The sequence below is a fragment of the Amblyomma mixtum genome, chromosome 4 (genome assembly GCF_055824585.1).
Source record: "Amblyomma mixtum isolate Tamu chromosome 4, ASM5582458v1, whole genome shotgun sequence".
Classification (NCBI taxonomy): domain Eukaryota; kingdom Metazoa; phylum Arthropoda; class Arachnida; order Ixodida; family Ixodidae; genus Amblyomma; species Amblyomma mixtum.
In genome coordinates, this window is record NC_143015.1 from 109,231,804 (window position 1) to 109,245,960 (window position 14,157).

Here is a 14,157-nt window from a genome sequence, read left to right on the forward strand (position 1 = left end):
CGCAAGGTGCAGTAGATCTCAATTAACCCTCACAATTTTTTTATACAGTCTATAGACTGTCCATAGACTTCTGTCTATCAAGTCTTAGACTCTCTATAGACAAATCCTAGGCAACAGTCTACAGGCATTTTAAATTGCTGTAGACAGTCTATAGATTTTCTATATGAACAAACACTTTCAGTATATAGACAGTCTATAGACCATGTATAGACAAAGAGAAATTTCTATAGTAAGGCAATAGAGCCTATAATAAATTCATACACCCTCTGTAGACCCCTTTTAAAGGGAAATGTGGTTATTTTTAGCGTAAACCTGAACGCGCCCATAGTGCTGCAGATTACAACTGTACAATTTTCTCAGGCACTGTAGGTGTGGGTGCTAGGCTCTCGTAGCCTCAATGATTCATTGCAAATCAACTCACCCACGATGGCTGGATTCAGGCGCAGGAAGCCCCGCCCAAGCCACGCAGTGGTGGTTGGGGAAGTACCGCATCCAAAGAAACAGCGACGCTTGAAAATAAACAAGAACGTCGGCAAACGTTCTTCCGGCTACGTGGAAGATCTCTCCTTGTATAAGTTTACTGAACATCGTATACCTTGTGTGAACAGGTAATTGCTTGAAAATAATCTTTTAGGCGCATTTCCAAGCTCCATATTTAGAGATGACATGAATGAATTCACGATCTTATTCGTAAACAGGTCAGTCATAATACTCAGCGTCAAACATTTGGTGAGCCATTGGCCCCAACATGTTTTGTACCCACAGAAGCATGGCACAACGAAGATGCCTTGCACATAAACCGACCTCTACGCTTAAGTATGCAAAACCCGTAAAGGCGTAGTCGGATAAAACTTGTCTGCAGCGGAGCTCCACCCACGTTCAAGACCGCCGCACAGAAATCCTCAACGACAAAAAAGTAGTCCATTGTTAAAACTTTGTTACCTAAACAAGAAGCTAAACACAAGATTATAAGCTTTAGAATTCTGATACTTGACTTGATTAATATAGTGAAACATTAGAAAGTTGATTTCATTTACTATTGTCACTGGGCAGTGGAATAATACAGTTCACCACAGACCGCGACCCAGTCTTAGCAACTGCTCTTTTTTAAGTTGTATCCTACAATACATGTCCAATAACGCAAGGAGTAGAAACAGTTATCGATAATAAGCGCCCCTTTCTGGTGCTTTTTCAAGAAAAAAAAAATGCTTTGTTGCCAGCATTAGGCTTACGTTGCTTAAACCGTTTTTATGACCGGTTCCAGGTAGCCGAGATAAATGGACTGCCCTTCCACTGCGTACCTAGGGGCCCGACTGCACGAGGTGGTTCTGTTAGTCGCTACGTTTAGCGCCGAAAGCCATCACCGCGTCTGCAGCGCAACTTCCTAGGAAAGCACTGGGGCACAGAAAGAAAAAAGTCTCCGTCGGCACAGAACTTGATCCGGTCGGAAAATATGACTGAAATTTCGGTCTTCCTGTCGTTGCGGCAGATTTTTCTGAAGTATTGCGAAGCTGTGTATCGTTGCGAAAGAACTGGCTCGGTCGTTACGACAGGAGACTGCTTAATACTACAGAAAATCCTGTTGTTACGACAAGGATTTCTGTCGTCAGGTGCCAAAATACTCCAGAAAAGTATGTTATGACAACAGGCAATTTTCAGTTGTGGTTTTCGATATGTGGGCCCTTGCCAGTGGACCCTGCTCTCAAAGACACGTACCCTGCATTAAGGCCGCATCGTTTAGTCATAAGCGTTCCAGAGCAACCAGAGAAGAAAGATAAAGAACTTAATGTTGTGCACGAAGAATTCCTAATGCGAGCGAGGCTGCTACGGTGAGCGTGTTCCAATGCACAACTCCTGTCCTTCTCCGCGGCGATCTGGGCAACGCGGCGATCAACGAAATAAAGTTCACCTAGAGCGGTGGCTCAGTGACGCTCAGCTGGGACAGTTAGGGTGATCGATTACTGATCGGGAGTACCAGGGTTCGTTTCCGGCCGCGGCAACCGCGTTTCGACGGAGGCGAAACGCAAAAGGTGCCCGTATGCTGGGCGGTATCAGAGCAGGTTAAAGATCCCCAGGTGATCGAAATTATCCCGGGTCCCTCCACTACGAAGACATAAAAGGAACAGAAACGACGTACCGTGGGAGCAACATCCTTCCTCTATTCAAGCGCACACTTATTTCAAAGATCATGAACCAACTAAAGTGTGAAAATGTTTCCCTTCGTTCACTTCCTTCTGTGCGCAGTTAAGGGGTCCAACAAGAAATCAGGCTGTTAATGCGCCCTTCCTATTCGTCAACAAGTGAACACCCTCAAGCCAAATACTGCTTGGCATCAGTGCGACAGAGAAGCAAATTCCCATGCCCTGTCCTGTTCATGTGAATGCTACAGCATGTTTGTCACCTGTTACTGCCACCTGTCAGCAAGTAGCCACCGTTTTCTTCCTTGTGTATATTGCTGAAGAGATGCGAGAGCATGGTGGTCTATTCCTCAAGAAGGAGCCACGTACTCACCGTTTGCTTTCTTCATCGAGTCGTAGTTGGCTTGGCTGCCGTGGCGGGTCCACTTGGACACGTTGTTCGCACTGGACTGAGTGGAGCGTCAACGGGGAGGCACAAGAGCTCGCGAGTCTCAGCGGCACTCTGCTGGTGCCAAGTACTCATGTTGCTTGTCTCCATGACAGCGAAGAAGCGCCGACTGCCCCGAAAACACCTATAACATGGGCGGCTTGGAGTGAAAACCTTTTTACTAGTATAGGCGTTCTAGTAAGTTTAGAAAAGGGAGACCACTTTTCTATTGTACTGTTGTATGAGCCAGAAATCTGCAAGGCAATTCATCTCTACCAAAATGGCTAAATTCTCCAAGCTTCGTGAAAAAAACTGGACACTTAAGCTCCACCTTAAGGGCACGACGCGATGGAGTTAGAGTTAATACCCCTATATGCGGAATTTTCCATTGTCAAGTTTACATATTCACAGTACCTCGGGAGTCCTCATGCCATTGCTCGCGCATAAAGGTAAACGTTTTCATCCTGTTGCCTTGCTTTTTTTCGCAACTTGGCGGACCCATGTGCACCAAAATATTAAGTTGTTAGTAGCTCGCGCACCTCTCTATCTATATGCGCATTATGCGCACTTCACATGCTTTCTGTCCCGAAGCTAATGTTGCCCTCGCTAGCTCGGGGCGTCGGGCGACTCATGTGCAAAGCGTCAAGTTCGACCTCTTGTTCGCGTCTTCTTTATCGTCCGCAGGATAGCTCAAGCACCCGACATTCATTAGGGCAGTTATGCTGCGTTTTTTTACACAGCGCTACGAGGTCCAGTGTTTCTTCGTTTTTACATAGCGCAGCCTCGCAGGAATTAAAAGAAGTGGGGATAACAATGTGATCCAAATGGTAACAATCAGCAGCATATGGGAAACATAGTGCTCATTGTTACGTTCTGTATAAACATAGTATATTTAATTACTTCTGAACAAACTTTAAAACTTTGAAAACAAGGAAACGCAGGGCAAAAACATGGCGCTAAATCAAAGTAAGAGCACAGGTATAGGGCCAGGAGTTACAAGTCTCTGTGCAGTGCGCACAGTACATAAGTCAGCGCGAGCAAGCAGTGAAAGGTGAAATGTTTAGTTCGTGGTAACTTCTTACTGCTCATTTCGAATGTTTAAAATAGTTTGCAACTGACTCAGATCGCTTGTGCACATGTGCAGTAAATTTAAACATTCGATGCGACGGACTCAGGAAAGTGGAGCAAGCCGCAAGGTGCAGTAGATCTCAATTAACCCTCAGAATTTTTGTATACACTCTATATAATGTCCATAGACTTTTGTCTATAAAGTCTTAGACTCTCTATAGACAAATCCTAAGGAACGGCCTATAGGCAATTTAATTGCTGTAGACAGTCTATAGACAATCTACAGATTTATGGACATACACTTTTAACATATAGACAGTCTATAGATTCTGTATAGACAAAGAGAAATATGCAGTTTATAGATTATGTATAGACAAAGAGAAATATCTATAATAAGGCAATAGAGCCTATAATAAATCCATGCACTCTCTAGACAATTTTCAAAAGGAAAGGTGCTTGATTAACGCGGAAAATTGGGCGTGTTGGTACATGACTTGAATAAATAAATAGCAGCGCAAGGAGACAAGGACAAGAAGAGACAACAAGGACGGCGCTGAACTTCCAACTTTTATTTCTAACGAATCGTGCGAGCATATATGCACTCTGAACAATCCGGCGTCATCGTCAGTGCATGCGCAGATATTCCAGCTCTTTATCAGAAAGAGTGATAGAAGCGGAGCTAACACATGCTTCTCCCCGATTATAAATCAACTCTGATTCAATGATTTCCCGCGTTACACGTTGATTATTCTTTTTTCTAATGACGGTGCTAGCAAGGTCTGGGGAACATTCTTCACAGGTAAGACAGTGGGCGGCCAGAAGTCCTTCAAAATCTTTTCCTTTCAGGGCATTATCTACATTTTTGGCATGTTCCCTCAACCTGTCATTCACGCATCTCCCAGTTTGGCCGACATAAGTTTTGCCACAGATTAAAGGAATTTCGTATACCACGCCTTCTGCGCATTCAACAAAGGGCCGCCGATGCTTCTTCCCACAGTTCTTTTGCTTCGCTGTCTCGGGATCTGTCATCTTGCACAGCTTTGACAGCTTGTGAGGAGCAGAGAAGACGACTTGCACGTCGTACCGCTGCGCTACCTTTTTCAGATTGTGTGACAGCTTGTGAATGTAAGGTATCACAGCTACCTTATGCCTACGCTGCGCGTGGGCGTCACAATTACTCACGTCAGTGCGTAACTTGTTGAGTAGGCCTTCAGCAACCGAAATGAGAAGGTGCTGCGGATACCCGGCACTGCTCAGCCTATCGGCTTGATGGTTGAACGCTTCTGCGGCGAGATGCGGGCAACTTTTGCTAAGGGCGTTTTTAAAGCAGGAGGTGGCGATGGCTCGCTTAACGAGCTTTGAGTGCGCAGAGTTGAAAGGCAGAAGCGGTTTATTGGCGCGCGGATCATAGCCCCAGCAGACACCATCATCTTTAAAGTGAAGCCTAATATCTAAAAATCTAATTTGGCCGTTCACTGGGAGTTCGTGGGTTAGGTCAAGAGGCCTCATCACTGTTCCAAAGGTGCCCAATATCTCTCTAGCAGCAGTTGAAGGCCTACTCAACAAGTTACGCACTGACGTGAGTAATTGTGACGCCCACGCGCAGCGTAGGCATAAGGTAGCTGTGATACCTTACATTCACAAGCTGTCACACAATCTGAAAAAGGTAGCGCAGCGGTACGACGTGCAAGTCGTCTTCTCTGCTCCTCACAAGCTGTCAAAGCTGTGCAAGATGACAGATCCCGAGACAGCGAAGCAAAAGAACTGTGGGAAGAAGCATCGGCGGCCCTTTGTTGAATGCGCAGAAGGCGTGGTATACGAAATTCCTTTAATCTGTGGCAAAACTTATGTCGGCCAAACTGGGAGATGCGTGAATGACAGGTTGAGGGAACATGCCAAAAATGTAGATAATGCCCTGAAAGGAAAAGATTTTGAAGGACTTCTGGCCGCCCACTGTCTTACCTGTGAAGAATGTTCCCCAGACCTTGCTAGCACCGTCATTAGAAAAAAGAATAATCAACGTGTAACGCGGGAAATCATTGAATCAGAGTTGATTTATAATCGGGGAGAAGCATGTGTTAGCTCCGCTTCTATCACTCTTTCTGATAAAGAGCTGGAATATCTGCGCATGCACTGACGATGACGCCGGATTGTTCAGAGTGCATATATGCTCGCACGATTCGTTAGAAATAAAAGTTGGAAGTTCAGCGCCGTCCTTGTTGTCTCTTCTTGTCCTTGTCTCCTTGCGCTGCTATTTATTTATTCAAGAAAGGTGCTTATTTTTAGCGTAAACCTCAACCCACCCGTACGGCTGCAGAGGAAAGCTGTAAAATTTTCTCAGGCACTGCAGGTGTGGGTGCTAGGCTCTCGTAGCTTCACTGACTCATTATAAATCAACTCACCCACGATGGCTGGATTCAGGCGCAGGAAGCCCCTCTTGAGCCGCGCAGTGGTGGTTTGGGAAGTACCGCATCCAAAGAAACAGCGACGCTTGAAAATAAAGAAAGGACGTCGGCAAACGTTTTTCCGTGTACGTCGAAGATCTCTGCTTGTATAAGCTTACTGAACATCGTATACCTTGTGTTAACAGGTAATTGCTTGAAAATAATCTTTTAGGAGCATTTCCGAGCTCTATATTTACAGATGACATGATTGAATTCACGATCTTATTCGTCAACAGGTGAGTCATAATACTGAGCGTCAAACTTTGGGTGAGCCATTGGCCCCAACATGTTTTGTACCCACAGAAGCATGGCACAACGAAGATGCCTTGCAGATAAACCGACCTCTACGCTTAAATATGGAAAACCCGTAAATGTGTAGTCTGATAAAACTTAAGTCTGTAGCGGAGCTCTGCAAACGTTTAAGACCGCCGGTCAGTATTCCACCACGACAAAAAAGGAGACCATTGTTAAATCTTTGTTACCTAAACAAGTAGCCAAACACAAGAAAAAGATTACAAGCTCTACAAATCTGATACCTGACATGATTAATAGAGTGAAGCATTAAATAGTTGATTTCACTTACGATTGTCACTGGCCAGTGGAGTAACAAAGTTCGCCACGGACCGTGACACAGCCTTAGCATGTGCTCGCTTTTAAATTGCATCCTACAATAGATGTTTAATAGCGCAAGGAGTAGAAACAGTTATCGATAGTAAGCACGCCTTTTTGGTGCTTTTTGGAGAAAAAAGCTAGTTTGTTGCCAGCGTTAGGCTTACGCCGCTTAAACCGTTTTTATGACTCGCTCCAGGTCGCCGAGAACAACGCACTGTCGTTCCTTCCAGTACGTACCTAGGGGCCCGACTGACTGAATGTGGTTGGGTGCTGGTTCGGTGCACGAGACGAGCAAAGTGGCCGCTACGTTTAGCGCCAAAACGCCATCACTGCGTCTGCGGCGCAACCCGCCAGGAAGGCACTGCAGTACAGAAAGAAAAAGTCTCCGTTGGCACAGAACTTGAACTTTATCCGGGCGAAAAATATGACTGAGATTTCGGTCGTCCTGTCATTGCGACAGATTTTTCTGCAGTATTGCGAAGCTGTGTATTTTTGCGACAGAACTGTCTTTGTCGTTACGACAGGAGACTGCTTAATACTGCAGAAAATCCTGCTATTACGACAATGATGCCTACAGTGCGCTTCGTGAACCAACAACATTGCGCTGTAAGGAAAAACTTCAGCTGCAAGGAGCGGCAGGGGCCACACGAGAAAATTGTCCATAAACCGCAGTATATGACACAAATATGAATCTTGTAAGTTTGAGGTATTAATTTTGTGGAGAAATTTATTTAAAAAATGTGCCTCGCAAGATGTGTGTGGCGTGCGATGTGAAGTGAAAAATGATCATGTGATAGATTAGCGAAACGCATTTGTGGGGAAATAAAGCATATCTTATTGGTGGACATGGCTAACAAGGACGAGTGAGATTCTGAAATTTTTTTAAAGGAGGTGACCTTGGTTGGCTGATATGAGCAGCTGTGTGAGATCTCTAAGGGTTTATTTTGCCTAGCAGTCCTTAATCTATTCGGTGATAACCAAATGCCCTCCCATCTGTTCAAACAGCATCAATAGGCAACCACCACTGAGACATCACACGTATGCAAACTCAGTGCAGTCGGATCAGGAAGCAGGAAAGACCTAGAAGCAGTCATGAAGTAACCGAGATAAATCATCTACGACCGCTTACCACCTTTCGCTTAACCCGCGATCTCGTTACCAGAGCGAAATATGTACTGAAAGGAAAATGACATTGCACATACAGACGCCAAGCAGTCGGTGTAACTTCCGCAGGATTGCTGCCAGTTGGCCAAAGAAGCTTATCCATTCTACCAAGTATAACCCGTACTTTCATGTATACGGCAATGCACGCACTGGGCGCTATAAATGGCGATGTACGCAGCCTGCGCTCATAAAGCCGTGTGTGGTGTTTATTATCTTATCGAGCTTGGACCCAGAATGTTCAGATGACCTGTGCAGTAATGGACGCTATGCCTGGACGCCAAATTTAGTTCAGGAGGATAAGTTGATTATACTCTTTATGGCTGCTCCATGCTATTTGACGACTGTCTGCATCCAATTAGAAATAGTTGTTCGCTTTCACGCAAAGCTGCCCGCTCAGTAGTAAAACTGTCAGCATGTACCAGGCTTGAGAAAACAGCAGAAGTCCTTGGCATCTCCTCATTCTCCTCTCTATAGGTGATACGCCACGAACATCTTTTTACGGTGTTCTAACTTCATCCACATTTTCCTCCATTTGGTGTATACAGATTAGTTCTCCAAGAATTAAAACGCACGTATCTGTTCTTCACTTCGCTTGCTACATACTCACCATGTGAACCACCTTTTATTCAGGACTTTGCTCTTCTGTTGACATGCTGATCGTGCTGTGCTGGCAACAATGACACCATCCCAAACACCCCTGGAAAAGACCAGGTATAATCGCCATCAGCCTGTCTAAGCCCACTGCAGGGCAAAGGCCTCTCCTAATTCTCAACAATTAACCCTGTGCTTTACCAGTTGCGGCCACCGTATTCCCGCACACTTCTTAATCCCATCTGCACACCTAACTTTCTGCCGCGCCCTGCTACGTTTGCCTTCTCTTGGAATCCCCTCCGTTATACTTAAAGGGGCACTGAAGAGGAATCTGAACTCGTCTTTTTGCCGCGGGAACTTGATCTACACGTTCCTATCATTCTCAGAAACTGCGACTTATTGCCCTGTGTGGCCGATTTCCCTAATTAAATCGAATTAACGCCCGGCTCGCGCCTTTATTTTTTAATTCTGCCTCGTACGGTGGGCGGAGTCGACCAACGCGGGGAGTGCCTTTCAGCCAGCTCCGTGGAGGCTTTGCTTTCGCTTCATATTGTTTTTTAGGTTTCCGTGAATAAATAGTTTCATTTGTAGATAATATAACCGCGAAATAAGCCCGCAGAAATAAAAATACGCGCGGACTATTTGTTTCCACGGACTACTACGTATTACTCCGCCGATGGCAGAGCGGCAAGCCGCCACGGGACTGGGTGAAAGGCACTCCCCGCGTTGGTCGACTCCGCCCACCGTACGAGGCAGAATTAAAAAAAAAAGGCGGGAGCCGGGCGTTAATTCGATTTAATTAGGGAAATCGGCCACACAGGGCAGTAAATCGAAGTTTCTAAGTATGCTCGGAACGTGCAGATTGAGTTCCCGCGGTAAAAAGACGAGTTCAGATTCCTCTTCAGTGCACCTTTAAGGACCAGCGGTTATCTTGCATTTGCATTACATGCCCTGCCCACGCCCATTTCTTCCACTTGATCTCAACTAGGTTTTCATTAACCAGCGGTTGTAACCTCACTCACTCCGCCAACTTCCGATCTCTTAACGTTACACCTATCATTTTCCTTTCCATGCTCGCTGCGTTGTTCTTAACTTAAGCTTAACACTCTTTGTTAGCCTCCACGTTTCTGCCCCATAGGTGAGTACCGGTAAGATGCAGCTACTGCATGCTTTTCTCTTGAGGGATATTGGTAAACTGCCATTCATGATCTGAGAGAAGCGGCCATATGCGCTCCACCCCATTCTTATTCTTCCAGTTATTTCCCTCTCAAGATCCGGATCAGCGCTCACTACCTGCCCTAATACCAGGAATAATGCGGTGCGCCCAAGCCCACGTGATGCCACCCGAGGCTGTCTCTGACAGCACAGAATCCACGCCTCTCTTTTGGGCACTTGATAAGCACAGAAACTTTAAAAGCGCCTCTACGTTGTCATACGTATTTGGTTTGAATATGTGAATTGTTCCAACTTGACGCCTAAAGTATGCGTAGATACTTCTTTTCTAAATGAGCGTGCTGTTAATAGATTCGTACTACACGAAGCATATTACTGCGAAGCATATTACTGCGCCGAGCGGTGCGGCGGCGGAGGCTGGTCGGCGACTGGGGTTGCGTTGTCGGAGCGATTCAAGCGGCGCGTTGGGGAAAACTCTTCGGCGATGCGGCGTTCGGCGTCGGGGCGATTGGATCGGTGCGGCGGCGGAAGCGGGTCGGCGATTGGGGTTGCGGCATCGCGGCGTTACGAGAGACGCGTCGGGGAAAACTGTGCAGCGATGCGGCGTGCGACGTCGGGGCGATTCAGTTGCTGCGGCGGTGGAAGCTTTGCGTCGGAACGGCGTTCGGCGGCCTGGCCTCCAAAGGCCGCCGGAGCTAGTTTTCCCGACGAGGGCTCGAGGAACCACGTTGTCCTGAGACGAAACGGGACCCAGAGGGCGAAGACCGGCGTGGAGAGGGCGATCGCGACTCGCGGCGCGGAGGAGACGGTGAACTACGCTGACGGGTGACATACTCGGCGATGTCTTGAGGGCGCTCTCCAGGGCGTGGACGGGGTCTGTCGATAGAAAAGCCGCGTAGTCCCATTTCGCGATAGGGGCACCGCCGGTAGAGATGGACGGCCTCACCACAGTGGCAGCAGAGCGGTCGTTGATCCGGAGTGCGCCAGAGGTCAGTCTTCCGCGGTGCCTGGCGCCGATCCGCCCAGTAAGGAGTCGGCTGGGCAGAGTGCACCGCGACCAATGGTGCGGTGTAAGGCGAAGGCCCAGGAGGTGGGGCCGCGTGGCGCACGACGTCCGCGTACGTGACTGGCTGGACAGGAGTCGGGTACGGCGAGGGATCGTATGGAGTCGGTTGCGGCGCCGGCGCAACTGCAGCGTCTTGTGCCCTGAGTGCCTGCCGGACTTCCTCGCTGATGACGCTGGTGATGGAATCGACGCGAGGGGGCAAAGGTTGCTTGAAGGTGCTGCAGCTCCTCGCAGACCACGGAACGGATAATTTCGCGAAGGGAGTCCGGATTCGTCCTGGAATCATGGTCGAACCGCTCCAACGTTGACAGAGTCGACGTTGGACGCAGTTGCCGGTCGTACTGATGGTATCTCTGCTGCAGCAATTTCTCCATGTGCACGGCGTCGGCCAGAGACTCCGCGACGGTATTGGACAGGTTAGGCACGAGGCCGGAAAAGAGCTGTTCTTTTACGGCGCGCATCAGGTGCCGCAGCTTTTTTTCTTCAGGCATGGCCGGATCGGCGCGATGGCAAAGACGCGTCACATCCTCGACGTACATGGCAACGCCCTCGTTGGGGAGCTGAATTCTAGAGGACAGGGTACGCTCTGCGCTCTCCCGGCGGTCGCTGTTGGCGTACGTACTCAGGAGCTGACGTCGAAAGTCCGGCCACGTAGAGAAAGTAGTCTCATGGTTTTCGAACCACGTGCGTGCAGAGTCTTCAAGGCTGAAGTACACGTTACGCAGCTTTTTAGCGTCGTCCCAGCAGTTAAAGGTTGCGACCCGTTCGTAGTGAGCCAACCAGTCTTCGGCATCTTCAAACAGGTCACCGTGAAAGGGCTTAGGCGAGCGTGGGGTCTGAAGGGTGAGATAGGTGGGGCTGGCTGCAGGGACAGTCGTAGGCAGGGCGGGCAGTGGCGTCGCCATGAGTGGAGTGGTATTTGAAGGCGCGCTGACAATAGGGAGGGCCTCGGGGGACAGGCCTCGGATCCTCCGGCTGGCACGATAGACAGGGGTGGTCACAAGAGGCGGGCGCGTCGAGTCGTCCTCAGGAGTAGGGAGCATCGGTCGCACCTCCACCAGTATCACGACCAGAGGAGCCGTGAAGGTAGACGTCGGGAAGAACCCAAGACTGGGAGCCTTCTTTTAATTATCGAGCCAGGTTCCACGACACAGAACAGAACAGCGCGCCACGAGAGCCCACCGCCGCTTCGTCGTCGTCTTCGACTCAGCGCGGAGGCCGCGCGGCGCGTTAGGCGCGTGGCAATATTATGACGGCTTCTTACGCTGTCAAATTGCTGCGAGGTGACATTTCAGCTGCAACACATGCAGTCCAGTTAAAGCATAGTGAACCTCTTCCTGGGTGGGACACGAGAAAGAAATAATAAAAGAAATAAAAATGTGTTTCACCGTGTGTTTCGTGTGAAAAAAAAAATGCCCGGTAAATGCCACCTCTTTTGTTAAATCAGGATGATCTAATTCAAGCACTCTCACAGAGCCTTAAATAGAAAGTATCTTTGACGCCTCAAACAGGGCAATTTTAGAACGGCGAAAAGATAGATTTAAAATAGCTCCACTTCTCAAACGTACACTTGTGCAATTTAGCAATTCAAGGAACTACATCAGAAAATCTAACCATTAATGCGCCTCTCAGACAGTGACTCTGGTACAATGCACGGCATGAGCGCCTGGTTAACAAGCTGCGAGATACTTTTGCTAGGTTTGCGTTTTGCAGCCCTGCACGAATGTATGACAGCAGGAATTGTAGCGAGCTCACGCACGAGGTGTAGCCTGAGACGCCGGTTTCACGGTCTGCGAGCACTGATTGGTCGATGGGGATATACTGCATCCAAAGAAGGGCCAGTCCCGCAAGAACAAAAGAGTTTCGGCGCTTACAATAGAAAACGCGCCAAACTACCTGTGCTTTCGAGAAGCTTGCAGGGAAATCAACCTCACCAGTGGGTGTAACTCGTCAAATCAGCCAAAGTTTGTTGGGCCACTGCGCCGGGGATAACCGGGTTTTCAAATTTCTAAGAAGTTTGGTTTATCGGGGTATAACATCTCAAAAGAACTCAGGCTATGAGGGACGCCGTAATGAAGGGTTCCGAATCATTTAAACACCCTGGGGTTCTTTAACGTGCACTGACATCCCACAGTGCACGTGCCTCTAGAATTTCGCCTTCATGGAAATTCAGCCGCCGCGGCCGGAATCGAACCGCCGTCTTTAGGGTCAGCAGCCGAGCGCTGTAACCACTGAGCCACCGCGGCGGGTAATTTTCTAAAAAGTGATATGGATATTACTTACGATGGGCTACACGCCTCTCATTAAATTATGACGCCTAACAGTAACACTTAAAAGGGTAACTATTCAATATTTGTTAACCTGCCTGACAATTAGCATGGGTTAGCTGCATACTGATGTTCTACGCTGCTGACAATGCAATGTCAAAAAGCGCTGTTCTAACACAAAAAGCCTACTTATAAAAACTGTGTAGAGTTTGAGGTCAAACACCTTGCCTATTTGTCTAGTGATCCAAGTACTCACCACCGGCGACGCTGTGCTTAGCTCTTGAGTGGGCGTTCGGGACTGGTGCCTTCGGACATGTTATTCGTGCTGGGCAACTTGGAGCGACAGAACGTTGCTAATGCCTCCGGTGTCGTGAAGTGGCCGTCGCAAAAACGTACCAGCGAACGGCGATCCACCAGGCGGCTCTGTCGGCTGTTTCCATGACAACGACGAAGCGGCATCATCTTCCGGCCCTAGAGGAGTGCTGAAATTAAAGGAGTGGGTTAAGCTCCACGGTATTGTCTTCGTCTCGACGATTAACAAAGATCTAAGTTGAGTTGGAGATTTTTTTTATTAGTTAGGGAAGTCGCATGGTAATGGGAGGGGGTAACGAGGAACAGACACAGTCTTCCATGTTTGCGCGATTGTCAGTCACTTCACGGTTCTCTGATCGGGTCACCATGGGAGCCACATCTTGCGAACACCATTTGGACATGAGTGCTAGTTGAAACCATAAGTCGGCACACTCACTCATGACTGTACTCATATTCACCTCACTCACACTGACGTCTGTGAATGCGAGTGGACACGAGTGTGAGTGAGTGAGTGAGTGAGTGTGTGTGTGAGTGCGAATGGCCATGCGTATCAGTATGATTGAGCCACCTGTCATGGTGCCGAGGTATGGCTGAAACGGCAGGGTGAGGTCTCGGAAAGTGCCGTGACAAAGCCAGGGCAGCAGCGCTGATGGTGGGATATGTTGCATCGCGCAGTGAGGGCCAGTCATCATTATCTCTGCATAGCGGCTCCAGTGAGCCAAAATAAGGGACGTATAGGCGGAGTAGGCGAGGAACTTATTCAAAAAAGACCTGAGATCAGGTGAGGGGGGCCTTACGCGTAAAAAAGTTTGCCGGGATTTAACTCCATTTAAATCGATGTGTGACGTGCGAAAGTGCTGTGACGAAATAAATGGTAACGCCACAAGCGACACCA

The 14,157-nt window shown here is 48.2% G+C and overlaps 2 protein-coding genes across 7 annotated transcripts in view; both read right to left on the reverse strand.

Moving 5' to 3' along the window:
• LOC149347804 (uncharacterized) overlaps window positions 1-7,210 on the reverse strand; it is a 37,563-nt gene extending 30,353 nt beyond the window's left edge. For 2 of the 3 annotated variants that reach the window (XM_089587484.1, XM_089587483.1), the window contains exons 1-2: window positions 6,927-7,210; window positions 6,036-6,123 (exon numbers count right to left, since the gene is read on the reverse strand). In XM_089587484.1, coding sequence (XP_089443610.1) covers window positions 6,036-6,106 — 71 coding nt within the window. In that variant the 5' untranslated portion in view covers window positions 6,107-6,123; window positions 6,927-7,210. The remainder of the gene's footprint in view (window positions 1-6,035; window positions 6,124-6,926) is intronic. The other variant, XM_089587482.1, reaches the window with a different exon arrangement.
• Window positions 1-14,157, reverse strand: part of LOC149347802 (uncharacterized) — a 166,169-nt gene that overhangs the window by 127,913 nt on the left and 24,099 nt on the right. The gene's annotated exons all lie outside the window — the stretch shown is intronic.